Source organism: Micromys minutus (assembly GCF_963924665.1).
Source record: "Micromys minutus genome assembly, chromosome: 32".
Taxonomy (NCBI): Eukaryota; Metazoa; Chordata; class Mammalia; order Rodentia; family Muridae; genus Micromys; species Micromys minutus.
This window is the reverse complement of record NC_137967.1, coordinates 19,678,263-19,698,830: the sequence shown is the minus strand read 5'-3', so window position 1 is coordinate 19,698,830 and position 20,568 is coordinate 19,678,263. Positions and strand designations below refer to the sequence as shown.

The following is a 20,568-nucleotide window of genomic DNA, read 5'->3' as shown; positions in this document are numbered from 1 at the left end:
TTCCAGCATTTGCATGGTGCCTCACAACCGTCAATAGCTCTGGTACCGGGGGATCTGATGTCTTTTGACCTCTGAGGGTACCAGGTACACACTTGATGCACACACACATGCATGAGGCAAAACACACACATCAAAAATAAAATGGTTAAATTTTAAAAAAGAAAGAAAGTAGCCAGACATTGTTGCGCACACCTTTAATCTCAGCACCCTGGAGGCAGAGGCAGGAGGATCTCTGTGAGTTGGAGGCCAGCCTTGTTTATAGGACGGTGTCAGAACTAAGTAGAGACACTCTGTTTCAAAAAGAAAAAGAAGAGAAGAAAGAAACGAAGGAAGGAACGAAGAAAGGTTAAGGGGACATTTGAGCAAGGATCCGGACGGAGATACGAAATAAGCATTGTCCATCCCGGCCATCGAAGCCCTTAGGAGTCTGAGGTGGGTGAGTCAGAAGCTGGGGGGCCAGCCCAGGCTATAGAGTGAGCTCCGGACCAGCTTACATAGTGAGGCTGTGTCAAAAGAGAGCAGGACGGGTTCATGAGATGCCTCATGAGGTAAAACGCAAATTGCCTTTTGACCTGAGTTGATTCCCACATGTGGAAGAAAAGGGCAGAATCAAATTCTTCATGTTTCTTCTTCCTTCCACGGGCCCGAGGTTTGAGATTCCACGGTGATGCAAGCTGCCTGATTTGAGGGAACTGGGAACCCTAATCCTCTTCAAGATCAGAGAGTGCTTTTAACTGCTGAGCAGTCCCTCCAGGCCCTTAATTAGTGAATTTTTGTTTGTTTGTGAGCCTATGCTTTAACAAGTCTGAGCCATCTCTTCATCCCATATTAACGAATGCTTAAAAAACACGTGGTAGAGTCTGACTCGAGTAAGGATTCAATAAATAGAAAGAGCTGTATTTAGGTTTATTGTCTTTAGTTTGAACACCAATATTTTATAAAATCGTGATTGTATGGTGCAACTACGCCTTTGTAACTTAAAGGCTGCGAACGGTCTCCAATTTCTGTTATTCTCTTTTAAACTCTTTTCACGACTTGGACAACCAGGACAGAAACTGGAGGGGCAAACGTCAAAGAACTATCGATTCTCTCGACTCTCTTCTATGTTCTGTTCGAAGTCCTCGGTGATCCTCAGCGATGCCTCGGGCACCGCTTCTCTCCGGAGTCCGCCCTCTCACCGCCATACGCATGCGCCGATTTTCCGATTGGCGGAGTGACGGGAGAACTCAGCCAATGGTGTCGCGAGGAAGGTGGAGCTCTGGGTCACGCCCCCTCGTTGAATATTCAGGAGGCGGGCGAGAGGACGCCGCAGCAAGCCGCCATGAAGTGAGATGGGGTCTCGGGAAAAGTGGTCGGCTCTGCGGTGGGCGATGGGGAGGCCAGTGGGTGTCGCCGGGGCGCGGCGTGGAGAGGCTTCGGGGTCCGTGGCGGGAGACGCCACGGGGGCGGGTGGGCGGCGCGGTGATCGGGGTGGCTCGAGAGCACCGGGCACCGACGCCTCGACGCCGCCAGGCTCAACGTGGATGGGCTGCTGGTCTACTTCCCGTACGACTACATCTACCCGGAGCAGTTTTCCTACATGCTGGAGCTCAAGCGCACGCTGGACGCCAAGGTGGGTGGCGAGTCTGCTCTCCTTGCACTCTGATGGCTCCCACAGGCTAACGTCCTGGTAGGGGCCCGGGCCATGCTATGCCAGCAGTCGGAAGACCCAGGCATGAGCATCGCTGCGAGTTTGGAGGCCAGTCCGGGCTATACAGCGAAACCGTGTGCCAACAACAAATGTAGATAGCGGGGCTAGGAATGGAACTCAGTTGGTAGGGTGCTTGCCCAACTAGCATGAATGAAACTCGGGGTTCCATCCTGGCACCGCATAAACTGAGTGTGACAGTAATTACAATATGTGTGTGATTGCAGCAGCGGGGAGGATGAGGAAGGATTGCTTGGGTTTAAAAAGACAGTCTGGGTTTCGTAGTGAGTTCCAGACTAGCTAGAAAGTCTGTTTCCAAAAACAATTAGATAATATGGGAGAGACGGTTGTAGCTCAGTTGGTAGAATGCTCAAATCCCAACACTGAATTAACGTGGCCTAAGATGATGCATACCTGTAACACCAGCTCTAAGGAGACAGAGGCAGGAGGAAAAGTGGGAGTTTGCATCCAGTCTGGGGGAGTTCAGGCTAGCCAGGGATAACTAACATGGTCTTTTGAAAGATATAAAAGGGCTGTCAAGATGGCATAGCACTCCATCTTAGCAACCCTCCTGCCTTAGGGCAGAGGCTAATTGACCTGGCAGTCACAGTAGTGGAGGGAAGGCTTCCTTCCACTCTTGTTTCATTTTGTTTTTCTGAAAACAGGGTTTCTCTGTAGCCCTGGCTGTCCTGGAACTTCGCTTCATAGACCAGGCTGGCCTCAAATTCACAGAGCTCCACCTGGCTCTGATTCCCGAGTGCTGGGATTAAAGGTGTGCGCCAGATATCACCCAGATATCTTCCACTTTTATGTCGGTTCTAGGGATCAAACTCAGGCTGTTCAGCTTGGTGACAATTGCCTTTACCTGCTGAGCTATTTCAACAGCCCTGAACCCAAACTTACTTTTTAAAAAAAACTTTTCTTTTAATTATACTTATTCAGAATGTGTGTATACATGCTACGGTGTGCAGGTGGAGGGTAGAGGAGTTGGTTCTTTCCTTCCATGTATGTCTTGGGGATTGAACTGGGGTGATCAGGCTTGGCCACACGTGCTTTTACCCTCTAAGCCATATTGCTGGTTCCCAAATGTATTAGTCCTCACAAGCTTGCTCCAAGTAAGGCCTATGGAGCTAGTTAGAAGCAAGTATGCTGTGGTCCAGAGAGGGAAAGGTTCCTACTGTCTGCCGCTCAGTAAGAACCTTACTGTTAGCTGTGTCAGTAAGAGGGACGCAGAAATAGGGTTCAGGCTGTAATCCCAGCACTCAGAAAGTGGAGGTAACAGGATCTCCAAAAGTTCGAAGCCAGCCAGAGGTTCATAGTAGTAAGTACTAGGCCTTTGGGGGTAGGTGGGTGGGGACTGAGAGTAAAAAAGTGAATAGTCCAGCAAAACAGGAGGAGCCGAGATTGTCTGTCCTGCTGCTGTGTGTGCTGTTTCCCAGGTGGCGACATGTCAGGAAGAGTTCCTCAGGGTTTAAGTCTGAGGTTCTGAGAGCCTGTGTCTTTTCTGTGCCCAACTTTCAGGGTCATGGAGTCCTGGAGATGCCCTCAGGCACTGGGAAGACAGTGTCTCTATTGGCCCTGATCGTGGCTTACCAACGGGTGAGTGGCCCCCTGACTCACCTGGAGTGGGATGGGGAGGGGGCTGGATGGAGCTGGAATGGGATGGGGAGGGGGCTGGATGGAGCTGGAATGGGATGGGGAGGGGGCTGGATGGAGCTGGAATGGGATGGGGAGGGGGCTGGATGGAGCTGGAGTGGGATGGGGAGGGGGCTGGATGGAGCTGAGGCCATTTGTCACCCACAGGCTTATCCGCTGGAGGTGACCAAACTCATCTACTGCTCACGGACTGTGCCAGAGATTGAGAAGGTGGCCATGCAGACGGAACCCATGCTCTGTCCCCTCCCCTGGGCCTCGGTGGTCCTGTCTCTGCCCTCGGTAGCCTGGTGGGCAGGGACTGGTGCATGTCCTGAGGTCCTCACCTAGTGCTCCATCATCTGCGCAGGTCATAGAAGAGCTTCGTAAGCTGCTCAGCTTCTATGAGCAGCAGGAGGGTGAGAAACTGCCATTCTTAGGACTGGCTCTGAGCTCAAGAAAGAACCTGTGCATTCATCCTGAGGTGAGCCCTCGCTCTCGTCCCTGGGCTGCTCAGTGCAAGCCTTGGAGTAAACCCGTTGTCAGTGTGAGGTGACCACTAGTGGGACAGTGGGACAGTGTCAGATCAGTGCTCATCCTTTGGCTAAGGGTAGCACCTGTGCCAAGGTCAGAAACTGCTTGTATGCCAGCGTGGCACCTCAAGATTCTCGCACGTGACCTTATGGGACAGGTCAAAATCTAAATGGTGGCTTACTCAAAGTGTTGTGTATTTTTGTATACAGGCAGAGTAAGTTAATTTCACGGCAGCATCCATTATGTTTGAGCAGTTATTCCGAAACCCACTCAGATCCGGAACCAGAACACGGCTGAGCCAAGCGCTTTTAGAGAAGGGCTACTCAAGAGACCTTTGTTTTCTGTTCAGGGTTTTGTCGGTTTAAAGGGAAATTCAGGCATTTATGTTTCAGAACGTTACATGTTGTTTGTGCGTATGTGTATGCATGTGATGTAAGAGGACAGCTTGTGGGAGTTTGTTCTCTCTCTCCTCTCACTGTGCGGATCCCAGGGATTGAAATCGGGTTGTTGGGCTTGGTGGGAGACATCCACACTCACTGAGCCGTCTGGTTTCCTGTGATACGGATTGCCCCTCTGGCTTTGTGTGTGCTAGCAAGCACTATACCATTGAGATATGCCCCCACCCCCAGCTTCTTTTCACATTTAATTGTGACTTAGGGCCTTGGCACGTTGCCCCGGTTTGTGTTTGCGTTCAACTGGGATTACGGGCACCTGCTGCCATGCCCAGCTCTGATGGGATGGTTTTAGCCATGCTCCGTTTTTACATCACTGCAATAAGTTCTTTTAACAAATAGCAAGTCAGCCAGGTGTGGTGGTGCACACCTTTAGTCCCAGTACTCAGGAGGCAGAGGCAGGCAGATCTCCGTGAGTTCAATGCCAGCCTGGTCTATGAAATGAGTTTAGAACAGCCAGGATTATTATACTGAGAAACCCTGTATTCAAACGTCAAAAGCCAAAAGAACAAAACAAATAGCAAATCAGGTGAAGCGTCCCCCACCCCCCCAGTTCCCTAGCTGATGTGCTGGTTTGGAGACTCGGGTTAGAATAGCTGAGATACACCATTTCCTGTCTCTGTTTTAAGTTGTCCTCTGACCCCCTCCTAGGTGACACCACTGCGCTTCGGGAAGGACGTTGATGGGAAGTGTCACAGCCTGACGGCATCACACGTGCGGGCACGGTACCAGCAGGATGCTAGCCTGCCTCACTGCCGCTTCTACGAGGTACTGGGGAGAACCCTGACTGGGGGGCAGGGCTGGGGCCACCAGAGCAGCTCTCCCTGACTGTGCCGCTCTCTGACCTTGCCCCAGGAATTTGACATCCATGGACGCCAGGTGCCCCTCCCTGCGGGCATCTACAACCTGGATGACCTGAAGGCCCTGGGGCAGCGGCAGGGCTGGTGCCCCTACTTCCTGGCCCGATACTCGGTGAAGAGTTGTTTTGTTTTCTTATGAGGCAGGATCTTGTTTGTAGTCCACACTGCCCTCAAACTTGGACTAACCCTGCCTCGGGCTCCCAGCTGTCAGGGTGTGGGCATAAGCCATCGAGCCCATCCTTCTGTGTCAGCCTGTCTGTCTGTCTACATCTGAGCTGTTGCATCGTGTGTCTGTTTGGATCGACTATCACCATCCTTTTACCTCTGTTTTGTCCCTTGCCTGGGTGGTCCTGTCCATCTTCCCACCCATTGCTGTGTCTGTCTTTGTGGCACCTTCGTGGACCTGGAATGGGGTGGGTGTGGCAGGGGAAGTCCCAGGGCAACCTTTCCCTCCCCCTCTGTGTGCCCAGATCCTGCATGCCAACGTGGTAGTCTACAGCTACCACTACCTCCTGGACCCCAAGATCGCAGACCTGGTGTCCAAAGAGCTGGCCCGCAAGGCCGTTGTGGTCTTCGATGAAGCCCACAACATCGGTGAGGAGGATGTCGGTGTGCAGACAATGGTGGCCCTCTGCACCCGCTCCCAAGCCTGTCTGAGCCCAGCTCTCTCCCCTTTTCTCCCTTTTCTCTTTGTCCTAGACAATGTCTGCATTGACTCCATGAGTGTCAACCTCACCCGCAGGACTCTGGACCGTTGCCAGAGCAACTTAGACACCCTGCAGAAGACAGTGCTCAGGTGCCCTCTCTGCTCCCGGTGTTGTGTGTGCCTCAGTGGCCCCGGACACCTGCCTCATTCCAGCTCCTGTCCTGTATCCTCATCAGGATCAAGGAGACGGATGAGCAGCGGCTACGGGATGAGTACCGGCGCCTGGTGGAGGGCCTGCGGGAGGCCAGTGCAGCACGGGAGACAGACGCCCACCTGGCCAACCCTGTGCTGCCGGACGAGGTGCTGCAGGGTGAGCTGCGTCCCACCCCAAGCCTCCGCGCCCCTCACACACCCCTCCTGTAAGCTGACTTGGTGTCCCCCCCCCCGCCCCCCCCCGCAGAGGCTGTGCCAGGCTCCATCCGTACCGCTGAGCACTTCCTGGGCTTCCTGCGGCGGCTGCTGGAGTATGTGAAGTGGCGGCTGCGCGTGCAGCATGTGGTGCAGGAGAGTCCACCTGCCTTTCTCAGCGGCCTGGCCCAGCGCGTGTGCATCCAGCGCAAGCCCCTCAGGTGCGGCCTGCAGTGGGAGCCGTGGACCCACACCTTGTTGCTGGTGATAAAGGGGTCTGGACCATAGGGCTATGGTCAGGTCAGAGCTGGATGTGGAGGGAGTCCGTGGGACTGTGTGGTTGGCAGTGAGTGCCGCAGCCACACATGTCCCTATGTTGGGGACACAGCTTTTGAGAGCCTGAGAAAGTGTGTGGCTACTCCTCTTTGAGCATGGGCCCTTGGCCCTGGCTGGACAGACACAGAGTGACTGTTGGCCGTGAGTCCTGACAAGATGCTGCATGTGAGCGGTGAGCACTCACTGTGCCGTGCTCCGGCCCGCACTGGTGGCTCTGGTGTCTTGCACAGTATGGGGAGAGCTTCACACAATGCCCAGGTGTCGCTGCTTCCTGCCCCTGACCCCACTGCCTCTCAGGTTCTGTGCTGAGCGCCTCCGCTCCCTGCTGCACACCCTGGAGATCGCCGACCTGGCCGACTTCTCCCCACTCACACTCCTTGCTAACTTCGCCACTCTCGTCAGCACCTACGCCAAGGGTAAGCTCGCCCCCTCCCTCTCTACTGTGGCCCTGACCAGAGGTGTGCTGGGGTCACCTCACCGTCCTCAGGTGAGGAGCCCTCGTGTGTAACTGAGAAGCAGCAGGGAGCTGGCAGGTTCTGGGCAAGGGATACACTTGGTGAGACCGTTGCTTTCGAGGTTCCTGTGGTAGGGAGACGCGGAGCCATAGACTATGGGGACAGAAAAGCGTGCCTGGGGAGAGGTGTGGGAGGAGGAGTCCAGGATGTAGAAGCATGGTGCTGGGCATGAAGACCTTGAGGGAGACAGATACAGGCTGATGCACATGGCAGGACGCTCTGGATGCTGTTGCTTGGGTCCATCTGTCATGTCTCCTCTGTGTGTGCCTCTCCCTAGTTCCCCTCCCCCTCCCCTCCCTGCCCCCCTCCTCTGCCCCCCCCTCCGCCAGCCTTACACTGAGTTTTAAAGCTTATCCCCCCGGGATTACTACTGTATCCAAGAAACCAGGTCAGCTGGCATCCTGCAGCTGGGCCAGCCTCAGGAGGAGGATGCCCCCCATCACCCCACTGCCGGGCTGTCGGCAGCTGCCTGTTTCCTACAGCTTTCAGCCCTCACCTCGCCCCTTCTCTTGACCTTGTTTTCTTCCCCCCTCCCCACACCTCCCATCACTCCCTGAGTCCTTCCGATCTCAGAAAGACACCCAGCCCACCCTGTGCTGGGCCTGCTCCCTCCTCTATTCCAGCTACGTCTCAGATCATTGCTCTCTAGTACAAAAGCCCTTGTGGGTGGGACTGAGGCTGTGTTGGTCACTGCTGTGTCCTTGGCAAGGGCTGGACAGGTAAGACCTGGTCATTTCTTGCCAAGTGAAACAGAATCCATGAATGTATTCATTTGTTCAGTCAACAAGTGGGGCCAGGCCCAGCACTGTCTAAGCAAGAGGATCTAAAAACAGCCTCGTCCTCCCCTTCGAGGAGTCACAGCCTAGGGGAGAATAGGAGCAAGGGCTACAGGTGCCCCTGGGAGGTGTGGCGGGCTGCAAGAAGCCGCAGTACTGGCCACTGGAGCAGGGATTCAGCCAAGTGGAAGGTGGCACACTCCTGGGTTCATGGGAAGATTGTGGGAACTAGCAAACTTCCCACAATGGCATGTGTCTGGGTGCTGTGTGGGGAGCAGGAGTGGGAGAGGCTGGAGGACTGACTGGCGCGGGCCTGGCCTACCTGTAGGACCATGTAATAAGCCATAGGTCACTCTGCTTCTGCGCCTGGCTGTGCAGAAGTGGGGACGCTGCGGAGGTTCTGCCCCTGGGTGGTGAGTATCTAGGGTAGCAGACAGGTCATGTGTGGCAGTGACCACAGTGAGCCTCCCCGGCCCCTCCACCAGGCTTCACCATTATCATCGAGCCCTTTGACGACAGGACCCCTACCATCACCAACCCCGTTCTGCACTTCAGGTGAGAGGCAACCCTGTGGATGGGAGGCCATGGCAGGGGGGCTGAAACAGGAGTGCTTGATTCTGCAGCCTGAGCCCTGACCTCCCTGTCACCTTCTGCTCTGTGTGACCCGTGTTGTCCCACAGCTGTATGGACGCCTCCTTGGCCATCAAGCCTGTGTTTGAACGCTTCCAATCTGTCATCATCACTTCTGGGGTGAGGACTCTGTGCTGCTCTTCCACAGGGGTCCTGGTGCCTGGCCATCCTGCTGAGGTCTCCCCTGCTGTCTCTGTTACAGACACTGTCCCCACTGGATATCTACCCCAAGATCCTGGACTTCCACCCCGTCACGATGGCAACGTTCACCATGACACTGGCCCGAGTCTGCCTCTGCCCAATGGTGAGTGGGTGAGGCAGGTGGGGGCACGAAGGTACCAGGTGCTGCCTACATGGGAAGGTCCCTCCCTAGCAACCGAACCACGGCACTTACACACATGTGCACAAAGCACACACTGGTGCAACGCAGGCCTGGGCATCATCTTGCTCAGGGTGGCTTTGTCATTTGTCATCCAGCTGTGTCTTGAGTAATGAGCCTCCCTCTGAAGCCTGGGGCAGAGCTGTCCTCAGCTTCATAGCCTCTGCTTTGTAGTTCAGAACCTCTGCAGCTCACTAGGCACGTTTACCCCACGGCCCACAAGCAGCCAAGGTAGCCTGGCACAAAGTCAGAAACCCTTTAAAACCTTATCGTCGGGGAGGGGCTGGTAAGTCACCAGATCACACGCTTGTGAACTGTGAACTTTGTAGTGGGCAGTGTCGGCTGGTGTACCTGTCTTGTGGGGTTTTTGGATCAGTCCTTCTGACCAGCCACTGGCATGGTGGACTGGGGAGGGTTGCTGTGAGGTGACATGTGTCTTAAAACTGCCTAAGGCTGGAATAGCCATGCTTAGAAGCACAGAGGGCTCTTCCCTGGGGCTTGTTGCTATGTGACTGTAGGCAGGTGGCTTATGGGTTGAGCTCCAGGCATTTGCCTGTAATCTCAACTCCAGAAGTGGGGCAGGAAAACCAGGGTCACCTTGGCTACAGAGAATTTAGGAGGTTGGTGAGCTCCTAGTCCAAAGGCCAGCCTGGGCTACATGAGACAGCATCTCAAGAAAGGGGTTGTGACTGTCGGTGTAGTCACACTGCCCTTAACCTGATTCTTCCAGATCATTGGCCGTGGTAATGATCAGGTAGCAATCAGCTCCAAATTTGAGACCAGAGAAGATATTGGTGAGTCACTGGCTTGGTCGGAGTGGGTCTCAGGTGGCCTAGGACCTGTTGCCATAGCAAGACCCCAGCCTCTATGGCTAGCACAGGCGCCTTCCCACCCTCAGTGTCCTGGGTCTCTTCATATGAGCCTAAGCACATAGCACAGGGCCCCTGGGACTTCCGGGCTCCTGCGTGTCACCTGGAGTAAACAACCACTTCTACATGTCTCTTGTGCTTTCACGAGTTACATGGGCTTGAGAAGCCTCTTGGATGCTTGGGAAAATGAATTGGGAATATGGGTAGGAGGCCTCAGTGGGAGCCAGGAGAGAATCCAGTCTCTGACCTACTCTTCCTAGCTGTTATCCGCAACTATGGCAACCTTCTGCTCGAGATGTCTGCTGTGGTCCCCGATGGCATTGTGGCCTTCTTCACCAGCTACCTGTACATGGAGAGCACTGTAGCCTCGTGGTATGAGCAGGTACACCTGCCCACTGTGCCCAACCCTCAACTCTTCCCACATGGCTTCACTCTTTCTCCTGGTGGGTGCTAATAGCACTCCTACTCTGTCCCTACCACAGGGGACTACCCCACCTTTGGGGGTTATTGCAGACTACATCCCCAGCAAGCAGGCTCAGTGCTAGTTCTGGAGTTAGGCTGGACCACAGCTTCAGACTCCAGGAGCTCATACCTGTGTGGTTGGGGTTCTGGTGCTACATGGGGATGCCCTTCTGTCTTGTCTGCTGAGCCCAGCTCTCAGGCTTGTGTTTGAACAGGCACTGTAGACTGTGGGTGTCTCTCAGGTGGGATGTCTATTCTGGACTCTCCCAGTTAGGGGAGGTGGGTTTAGTTAAATGGCAGAGCCATTATCACAGTCATTTCCTAGTACTGCGAGGCCAGTCTGTCTAGGAGATGCCACAGACTCATTTGGGTTCAGTGAAATAGGGTCAGAGTTCACTTTTCCAAGTAAAACTCTTATACTTAGCATCTTTGGTAGAGTTTGCTCACTGGGCTGCACAGGCAACCTTTCCTGGTGTTTCTGGACCCCAAGTCTGTCCTGGTAAGCTGTCTGTCCCTCACTCACCACTGCAGAGACAGATTTGATCTGAGGACAGACTGGTGGTTATGGTCAGACCCTCCACCGGTCACTTGCCACTCTGGGGCCCCATGTCCACCTTGGGTGGTGATTGGCTCCCCACTTCAGACTGCCAATGAGGTTGGACAGCTGGGTGCCTAGAGAAGGATCTTCATGGGAGGCCATGGCAGTGGAGCTGGAACTGGAGTGCTTGACTCTGGCCTAAGTAGGCCCTGACCTCCCTGTCACCCCCAGGGCATCCTTGAGAACATCCAGAGGAACAAACTGCTCTTCATTGAGACCCAGGATGGGGCTGAGACCAGTGTGGCCCTGGAGAAGTACCAAGAGGTGGGTGCCTGGGGCAGGCAGGGAAATGCCAGCAGCCAAACAGGTGACTGGTCGAGGGCTGAGTAGTGACCACATATGTCTCTCTAGGCGTGCGAGAATGGCCGCGGGGCCATCCTGCTCTCAGTGGCTCGGGGCAAAGTGTCAGAAGGGATTGATTTTGGTGAGTAGACCTGGCTTAGCCCAGGGACCACTGGGCGCACAGGGATTGTCCCCTTTTCACACACATGCCTTGGCCGCAGCCAGCCCAGGACGCACTGTAATCCTGCTCTCCTGCCCCCAGTGCACCACTACGGGCGGGCTGTGATTATGTTCGGTGTTCCCTATGTCTACACCCAGAGCCGCATCCTCAAGGTGAGTGGGGGGAACAGTGCTGGCAGAGGCAGGGAGGGGGTCTTGTGTGGGGGAAGGGCAGGCTCTCCACCTCAGCCTCCTTGTCTCCCAGGCCCGTCTAGAATATCTGCGGGACCAGTTCCAGATCCGTGAGAATGACTTCCTCACCTTTGATGCCATGCGCCATGCAGCCCAGTGTGTGGGTCGCGCCATCAGGGGCAAGACAGACTATGGACTCATGGTCTTCGCTGACAAGGTGAGGTTCAGGGTTTTTGGGCACCGGTTAAGCTATCCCAACTTCCTCACAGGGCACAGGGTAGTGGGCAGCACGGGGTCAATGTCCTTCCCCTTCCTCTCCTCACAGCGGTTTGCTCGGGCCGACAAGCGTGGGAAGCTGCCTCGGTGGATCCAGGAGCACCTGACTGACTCCAACCTCAACCTGACCGTGGATGAGGGTGTACAGGTCGCCAAGTACTTCCTGCGGCAGATGGCGCAGCCCTTCCACCGGGTAAGCCTGGGCCCCATGGCGTCTCCCTCCCCCAGGTGTGCACATGTTCCTAGCCACCTCAGTCCCCATATTCAGGAGCTAAAGGACAGGCGAGAGTCCCCTCTTCCCAGTCTGGGTGCGCGGACTGACGCCTGTCCTTGGCCTCTGTCCCCTTCCAGGAGGATCAGCTGGGCCTGTCACTGCTCAGTCTGGAGCAGCTGCAGTCAGCGGAGACGCTGCAGCGAATCGAGCAGATCGCACAGCAGCTCTGACACGGGCCCTCGGCAAACACCAACACCAGTGCACAGCCTTTAATTCCGGGTCACAGGCTCCCGATCCACAAGTGCCGCCCATGCAGGATGACCACCCACCCATCCTGATCTCTGAGAAGCTGTGGCCACTGCAGCCAGTCCACTTAGCGCGGGCTCAAGTCCTGCGTGCTGGCGCTGAGGATCCGAGCGGCCTCCCTGAGGGGCTGTTTTGGGAATTGAGGGAAGGCATAGGAGTGGTTAAGAGCTCTTTTCCAGTCGACACTGGAGCCATTTCATGCCCTGCCCACCAACTCACTCTGCGGGCGGCCCCACCTTCCCTGTCTTGCTGAGCCTGCCAGCAGCACCCTACTCCATCACGGGCTCCTCACCTTCGTCCTGGCAGCCCTTGGACCATCCATGTTCAGCATATTGAGTGACATGGCTCTCTTCATCCTAAAGAGAAGCCCAAGAAGACAGGCGTGAGTTAGGGAAGGTCTCTGGCTCTGACCAGTGTCACTGAGACTGATGTCACCCAGCACTCACCCTGCAGCCCCTGCCATGCCCTCCCCTCGGAGGCGGGAGACCAGCTTCTCGCTCCCACGCCGGATGGACTCTCGCAACTTGGAGAAGGAACTGCTCCTGCGCAGGACCTGGGAAGGGCACGGTGATGTGAGGACAAGGCAGGACAAGGCGGAGGCCCACCCAGACCAGGCCCAATAAAGGCCTGAGGCAGAGCCTGCTTACCTGCTGTTGTGCGTCACCTGCTGTGCCTCCCTGGGGGGCTCCTGTGGGACAGAAGGGACATGGAGGCTGAAGTGAGGGATGCCATGCAGGAAGGGGTGCAGGAGGGTGCAGGGGTGGGCTCACCAAGGGGGGCGGGCAGGGCCTCCTGGCTGAGGATCTCCTTGTACAGCTCCTCTGCCTGCTGATACTTGTTCTGCTTCAGGTAGGCTGCGGCCTGCGGGCAGGGAGGGCAGGGCGTGGCCATCTTGTTTAGGCCTGGGAACGTCTCAGACCTGCCTGCCTTCCCCAGCATCCTGCCTCAGCTTACTACAGCACAGAGCCACCCGCGCAGGAAACCAGGCTGCCTGCCAGTCTCCCACCTCACAGGTGAACTGTTCTGACAGTAAAATCCGACACAGGACTCTGTGAACTGGGGTCTGCTTCTGTTTTGTTGTTTTGTACTGAAGGGCCTGCGGGAGCCTGAGGTCTCGCCCTTCCCCCACAGAAGGCCTGGGATAGGACAGACCTGACATGCCTTACCAGGTTGCTCTTGGTCTTGGCCGCATTTGGGTCATGCGGCCCCCCCACGGCCTCGTAGATGCTCAGGGCCCGCGCATAGTGCCGCTCCACATCCTCAAATTTGCCCTGGTTCTGGCACAGCAGGGCCAGGTTGTTGAGCTGCTTGGCCACATCAGGGTGGTCGGCACCGAGGACCTAGGGTGCACACAAACCACTGTCATTCCAGGGTCCCAAGGCTGGGAAGATAGGAACAAAGTGGAAGTGTGCGGTGTGGAGATTAGTGAGGTCAGAGGTCATGGGGTGCTGAGTCCAGCCATCCGCTAGGATGTGTAAGGGTTCAGGTCAGAGTCAGGACTGAACTGTAAGCTCATCAAGGTCACATGGTTGGGTGCTCCAGGCTCAAATAAGGCAGACTTGCCACCAAATGCGAGCTGGGCCAGATGGCCTGAGGTACCAGTGATGGGGAAAGAAAGGGCTCCCACTGCACCTTCTCACGGATCTCCAGAGCACGCTGGCAGAGGGGCTCTGCCTCCCGGTAACGTCCACGCTTTCCGTAGAGGACAGCCAGGTTGTTGAGGGTGGCAGCCACCTGTAGGAAGACAGTTGGCAGAGAAAGAGGGTCCTGCAGCCCACCCTCCCGAATCTTCCCTTCCTCCCTCCCTCCCTCCCTGCTGCTCACTGCGGGGTGCTCAGGGCCCAGCGTCTGCTCCCGGATCTGCAGGGCGTCCTGAAGAAGCTCCGTGGCGTCCTTGTACTTGTTCTGGTCCCTGCAGGATGGAGGACTGGGCTAAGCCGGGGTCACAGGCTGGACTTAGCCAGGGATGACAGGCATCCTTGGGGGGAGGGTCCCCCTTTTCACACCTCCCACACCTCTAGCTCTGGGTCCCCACGCTGCCATCCCTTCAAGTATCATGTCTCATGTCCCTGGCCTTCTCTGGTGCCCAGACTCTGGCTCTCACTGCCTCTCTAGGTTTCTGTTCCCTTCATTTTTCTGTCCCCCTCTCATTCTGTTCCTACCCTAGATGCTTTATCTTGTCAGGGGATCACAGTGTCCCCCACTATGCCTGGCAGAGTCCTGGCCCAACCAGTGACAGGCCTCACCTGTACACAAGAGCCAGGATGTTAAGCATGGTGGCCACATCAGGGTGGCAGTGGCCCGAGCTCCGCTCCAGGTCCTCCAAGGCCTGGCGACACAGGGGAACTGCCACCTCATAGCGGCCCTGGCTGGCATACTGGATCACCAGGTTGTGCAGGGTCCGCAGCCGAGCTGGGATCTCATATCCCCCCTGCTGCGCTGCTGCTGCTCCTGCTGCCTCAGGACCTGGGGGAGGCGGTGTGAGTCACCCACCGTGGGCCTCAGCCCAGACCCCTAGTCACAAGTGTGGCCTTGTGCTGACAGGACACAGGGTTTTCAGAAATCTAACCAGCTAGTGGCATGTTAGGTGCCATAGCCGGGCATGACTGATTGCCATTGTCCTGGTAGCCGGGCCATCTGCTTCTTCCCTCCTCAGAGGCCTCTGTCCCCCGGGGCCAGGCTTAGCCTGTAGTCCTGTGTGGTTACCCTCTGACATCGTGCCCAGGGCTCCCACATACCTTTCTTTTCCTCCTCTTCACTGGGGAACAGAGAAGCCAGGCTGTCTCTGCGAGGGGGGGACTCGGGCCTCTGTGGGAAACAGGAAGGAGTTCTGAGAAAGTCAAGCACTGGAGGCCGAGGTCCTGAGGCCCCATCAGGCCTGCCTGTGTAGCTCTCATTGTTTAGGGCAGGGGCTCACCATGCAGACCGGGCTGGCCTGCCTCTGCCTCCAAAGTGCTGGGCTTAAGGCATGCCACCATGCCTGGCTTCAGGCCTGGTACGTTTATGAGGCAAGAGTCTCACTATGTAGCCCCGGCTACCTGGCTCTCCTCGGGCGGGTCATACTGCCTCAGCTGCCCCAGGAACTGGAGGTGGCTCTTCTCCTCCTCCAGCTGAGCAACGGCCTCCTCACTGGCCTGCAGCCGCCTCTGTGTCTCCTCCAGCTCCTCTCGAAGCCATGTGTTCTCCTGGGCCAGTCTCCGTGTCTGTGCCCGTAGCCTCTGCTTCTCTGCCTCCAACACACCCACGTGTGCAGACAGGGCCAGCAGCACCTGCAAAGCATTGACACCATGGGTAGGAATGGATTCATCTCACGGACAGCCCCGGCCCTGAGTTTTACATCAAGCCGCATATACCCATTCTACACAGGTTCTCCCAAATTCTCAAGACACCCTACTATGTGGCTCTGATTAGGTTAAGAGCTTCCCAGAAATTCCTGACTTCACCTAAATCATGCATAGGGTTAATTCTTATTCCATCTATGTAAACCAGCCCCTGCCTAAAATCCATCTGTGAATAACAGGGGCGTGGCTCAGTGGTAGAGCCCCTGCCTAAAATCCATCTGTGAATAACAGGGGCGTGGCTCAGTGGTAGAGCCCCTGCCTAGAATCCCCCAGTGAGGGGCTGGGGGCGTGGCTCAGTGGTAGAGCATCTGCCTAGAATCCCCCAGTGAGGGGCTGGGGGCGTGGCTCAGTGGTAGAGCCCCTGCCTAGAATCCCCCAGTGAGGGGCTGGGGGCGTGGCTCAGTGGTAGAGCCCCTGCCTAGAATCCCCCAGTGAGGGGCTGGGGGCGTGGCTCAGTGGTAGAGCATCTGCCTAGAATCCAGCAGTGAGAAACTGGGGGTAGGCAGGGGCTCTACTGCTGAGCCACGCTCCTAGCCCCCTCACTGGGGTTCCATTCATAATGAAAAACCCCAAACTCCCTCCAAGCCCAGGTTCTACAGGAGAATCACATTTGGTCCACACAAAATCTCATCCCTAATGCTTCTCAGATCTCCTACCTATGCTATGGTCCTCACTCTGGGCCTCCCCTACAAAGTCTGCCCCTACACACACACACACACACACACACACACACACACACCATCATCTCTGGTCCTCCTCCCTCCCAGGCGTAAGCTGTCCCATCGCCCCACATACCTGGGCCTCACCCAGCCCCAGCTCGATGGCCTCCAGTGAGTGGTTGACCACCTGTTGCTTCTCTTCCAGCAGCTCCACACCAGCCACAGGGCCCGGTCCGGCCAGGGCCTCCGCCAGGTACCCAGCCAGACTGTGGTGCTCAGCTCGCAGGGCCTCCAGTCCTTGTACAACCTGCCGAGTCTGCCGCACCAGCTCCTCGGGGTTCAGGCGTTCTGGGCCCAGCCCTGTGTTTCCGGGGGCTACTACCTGCACAGACATGGCCGCTCCTGGTGGACAGTGAGGTTGAGAGAGTCACCATCTGGGCTACACAGCCTTTCTTCAGTCTCTTCAGTCCAGCCATCCCCCTCGTCCATCTGTCCCGGCTAAGCTCTCTGCCCGAGCCTTTTTCATCACAGGCAGCCTTCATCCGGGAACTGTCTACCTTTGTAAACCCAGGGCTCTTAAGAGGACCAGCAGCTGGTTCCAGAGCCCCCCCCCCGAACCCCGTTTCACTCTGCTCACCTGGTCCAGCCCCCCCACCCCCAAGTCCCCAGACACCCGAGCTCAGAGCTTCCCAGCCTGCTAAGCGCCCTGGGACCGGAGGTGCCACCTCTGCCGGGCTGAGGGGCGGGGCGTGTGGAGGCGGCAGGTTCCCAGTGAGCTCATTCTTAGGGTGTTTTTGTCAGGAACCAGTCAGGCCACTGGGGGGGGGGGGCGGAGGCGAGGGATGGAACCCTGAAAGCAGAGAAGCCAAGCAAAGGACTGGAGAAAGGGTGGGTGGAGGTGTCTAGGAGGGGCTTGGCAAGACCATGACAGTCAGGATAGGGGCCCCAACCACCGCAGGCAGGCTTGATGAGGTCGCATGTGATAGCCGTGGCTCACGGATGACAGCGTCCATTGACACCTGATCACTGGTGATGTCCACTAAATGGGTTTTTGTGGGGGTTATCAAGTCAGAGACTGAGGGGCGCCTCACCGACACACAGTACTCAAGAACACACTGCTCAGCAAACCACGCAAAACCCTCCCTCCCTTCCTTATTTGTTTAGACAGGGTCTCACTGTGTGGCCCAGGCTGGCTTGGAATTCACAGAAATCCACCTGTCTCTGCTCTCCTGCTGGGACTAGCCAGAGCTACACAGAAAAACACTGCCTTGAAAAGAAAAAAATCTTAAAAGAAAAAGCAGACACTGGAAACACAGCTAGACAAACATTGCCAAGGCCCTGGGTGCCATCCCTAGTACCACAGGGGGAAAAAGTTGATGGACGGGCACATGGTACAAACCTGAGATCTAAACTCTCTAGAAGCGAAGACCAGGGTTCAAAGCCATCCTTGGCTAAACCTTCCTGTGCTACCCCAAGCACTGGTTACAGGCACACGGGACTATTCAAGGGCTTGTTTATTGTTTGTTTGGATTCTCTGTGTAGCCCTGGCTGTCCTGGAACTGGCTCTATAGACCAGGCTAGCCTTGAACTCAGAGATTCACCTGCCTCTGCCTCCCAAGCCCTGGGATTAAAGGTGTGCGCCACCTCTGCTGGGCTGAATACATATAATTTTTAAAGAGACAATCCTCGGGCTGGAGAGATGGCTCAGCAGTTAGAGCACGACTGCTCTTTCAGAGGTCCTGAGTTCAATTCCCAGCATCCACATGGTGGCTCACAACCATCTGTAATGGGGTCTGATGCCCTCTTCTGGTGTGTCTGAAATGTACTCATATAAAATAAGTAAATTTAAAAATAATCACACACCAAGTCCCATTACTCAGAGTCAGAAATAGGAGGTCACTTCAACTCTGCAAACAAAACCAGAAAACCCTGCCATATGCCATATACAGAGGCACCTAAGCAAGTGAGAGTGTGTGGAACTGGCATAGGCTCAACCTCACAGACCATGAAAGGAGTCAGCCTCTACCAGCCTGACTCCGGCTCCCCCAGTGTGGTCAGCGTCACCACCTCCCACCCCAGGGCACAACACATATGCAGCTTCCCACAGCCTGCTACCAGATCAACAATCACAGGGACAGCCACAGCACAGCACAGCCATCTGTCACTCAAGCTGTCCCCAGCACTTACAGGAGCCCCAAGAGAGTTTCACCAGTACACACACACACACACACACACATCCCCATCCCAGGGATACACAGCAAGTCAACAGTCAGTGACAGTCACATATCACTGATCACTGACACAATTCCACACACTCCACACTGCCACACAACACCATTATACAGCCCATTCCCTGCCACCCATGGCCATCCTTGTGAGTCAGCCACAAGGACAGAGTTGAACACAGACCCAGCATCTCAGTCACACTTGCTCAGTACTGTGTGTGGTCCACATGGAATACACACAAATGACACATTCACTTGGTCTCCCTTTTACACTCTTACCCACAATCTGACTCTTTCTTACTTTTAAAATATATATAATTTATATATACATATGTATATATTGATAGTTTCTCTAATATATATAGAGAAATAAATACACACACTCACACACACAGTTTTTCTATGCAGCCCTGGCTGTCCTGGAACTCCCTTTGTGGACCAGGCTGGCCTCAAACTCAGATCCATCTGCCTCCCCCTGCCCCCGACTGCAGGGATTAAAGATGTGTATCATGGTGCCTGATTCTTATTTAATTTTTTCCCTTTATATACTTCTTGTGTGTGCAGAGGCACAAGGAAGGTCAGAGGACAACTTGCAACTTAAGGGAGTCCATTCTCTCCTCTCACCTTGTGGATCCTGTGGGTCAGACTCTGGAAACCGACAGTTAGGCATCAAGCACTTTTACATCTCCTTTTCCTTTTCTTTCCCTCTTGACACCTGGACCCACAATCCGCCCTCCTTCTGTCTCTCTCCCTTGAGTACAAAGCCCAGGCTCGCCTCCCACTCTGCTCCTCCCGCCTCCGTTTCCACAGTGCGCCCTGCCTTACTCCCCCTCTTTGCACGCCCCTTGCAGGCTCCCTCACCATGCATGCCCTGCACCCTCAGGCTGCAGCCCGGACCCTCCAACAGCGCGGCCGGCCCGTCCCCGCAGCCGCGGGGACCCCGCACCGGACTTCGCGTCACAAGGCCCCGCCCCGCCCGCAGCTGTTTTCCTACCCGGCTAGGGGCGGGGCAGGGCCCCGCGGGGACCCCGAGGCTCATCCCGGCCGCCAGGCCCGGAGCCCCCTCTCTCCGTCCCCGCGGCGCCCTCGGGGAGCCCGAAGCACCGCCGTCCCCGTGCCCACCTGACGGCCGCCCGTCAGGACCGCCCCGCTGCGCGAAGACCCGGCCGCTCCCGCTGCGCTGCCGCCAGTCCCAGAGGCTCCTGAGGTGGGTGGGGCAGGGCAAGGCCACGCCCCCGCAGGTGCGCAGGCCACGCCCTCGGCCGGCACACATTGAGAAATCCGCAGTTTAGGACCGGGGCGGGACAGACGGAGGCCACGCCCCGGCAGGTGCTCAGGGCACGCCCTCGGCCGCAGCGTCTGGAGAAACCTGCAGTCTGAGAACTTTTGAAAACTTTTTCTGAGAAAAGGCACAGACAGTGAAGGTGCTTATCGCCAATCCTGAGGGCCTGAGTTCGATCCCTGAAGCCCTCAGGATGGACAGAGACGGACTCCCACGTGTTGCCTTCTGACTTCCAGATGTGAATGGTCATAAACACACACACACACACACACACACACACACACACATATGAAGTAAACACATAAAGACGTAATTAAAACCTTCTTGAAGGGCTGGAAGGATGGCTCATCAGGTAAGAGCGCTGGCTGCTTTTTTTTGCAGGGGATCCAGGTTTTTTTTTGCAGGATTCCCAGAACCCACAAGTGGGCTCAAAATCATCTGAAACTCCAGTTCCAGGGGATCCAGCACCCTCTTCCAGAGCCTCCACAGACACAGCGTGTACATAAAATAAAGATAAAATCCTCCAAAAATATTGTTTTAATAATTACAGCCTCAGAACTGTGCATAAGTATTTCTTTCTGCCTAACAAGATGGTAAGGCTGCTCTTCTCGAGAACCTAGTTTCATCTCCAAAACTGATTCCTGGGAATTGTTTGGGAGTTGTTTGAGGAGAACCTGACGTCCCCATGCGTGGACGGAACATACGGACACATGAATAAGAGGAGCTTTGTTTGCTTTAAAGATTTATTTGTTTTAATGTGCACTGGTGTTCTGCTTGTGTGTCTGTGTGAGGGTGTCGGATCTCTGGAACTGGAGTTACAGTTGGGAGCCACCATGTGGGTGCTGGGA

The 20,568-nt window shown here is 55.8% G+C and overlaps 2 protein-coding genes across 3 annotated transcripts; one reads left to right on the top strand and one right to left on the bottom strand.

Annotated features, from left to right (window-relative positions):
• Nucleotides 1–1,301: 1,301 nt before the first annotated feature.
• ERCC2 (ERCC excision repair 2, TFIIH core complex helicase subunit) lies at nt 1,302–12,637 on the top strand. Its single transcript, XM_080909040.1, has 23 exons — nt 1,302–1,326; nt 1,513–1,612; nt 3,209–3,286; nt 3,491–3,553; nt 3,690–3,803; nt 4,957–5,073; nt 5,161–5,277; nt 5,636–5,759; nt 5,865–5,961; nt 6,048–6,181; nt 6,272–6,440; nt 6,853–6,971; nt 8,332–8,401; nt 8,527–8,596; nt 8,679–8,780; nt 9,586–9,649; nt 9,985–10,106; nt 10,956–11,048; nt 11,136–11,208; nt 11,329–11,399; nt 11,491–11,634; nt 11,743–11,886; nt 12,045–12,637. The coding sequence occupies exons 1-23, from the start codon at nt 1,322–1,324 to the stop codon at nt 12,135–12,137; spliced, it is 2,283 nt and encodes a 760-aa protein (XP_080765166.1). The 5' UTR covers nt 1,302–1,321; the 3' UTR covers nt 12,138–12,637.
• On the bottom strand, nt 12,163–19,628 carry KLC3 (kinesin light chain 3; the record flags this gene model as incomplete). 2 transcript variants are annotated; one of them, XM_080909042.1, is made up of 13 exons in its annotated part: nt 19,561–19,628; nt 16,350–16,615; nt 15,252–15,482; nt 14,952–15,021; nt 14,460–14,679; nt 14,038–14,125; nt 13,846–13,947; nt 13,380–13,553; nt 12,984–13,074; nt 12,861–12,901; nt 12,660–12,766; nt 12,506–12,569; nt 12,163–12,340 (listed from the first exon to the last, which is right to left on the bottom strand). In XM_080909042.1, the coding sequence occupies exons 2-13, from the start codon at nt 16,605–16,607 to the stop codon at nt 12,281–12,283; spliced, it is 1,506 nt and encodes a 501-aa protein (XP_080765168.1). In that variant the 5' UTR covers nt 16,608–16,615; nt 19,561–19,628. The 2 variants fall into 2 exon arrangements, with proteins under 2 accessions (XP_080765168.1, XP_080765167.1); XM_080909041.1 differs by having other exon boundaries at nt 12,177–12,340; nt 12,660–12,901.
• Between the last annotated feature and the right edge of the window lie 940 nt (nt 19,629–20,568).

What these genes read in the sequence shown, in the direction of transcription:
- ERCC2 (XM_080909040.1), top strand. An exon ending in GCCGGACGAGGTGCTGCAGG is followed by an intron (nt 6,182 to 6,271) that starts GTGAGCTGCGTC and finishes CCCCCCCCGCAG; the next exon opens with AGGCTGTGCCAGGCTCCATC. An exon ending in CCCAGAGCCGCATCCTCAAG is followed by an intron (nt 11,400 to 11,490) that starts GTGAGTGGGGGG and finishes CTTGTCTCCCAG; the next exon opens with GCCCGTCTAGAATATCTGCG.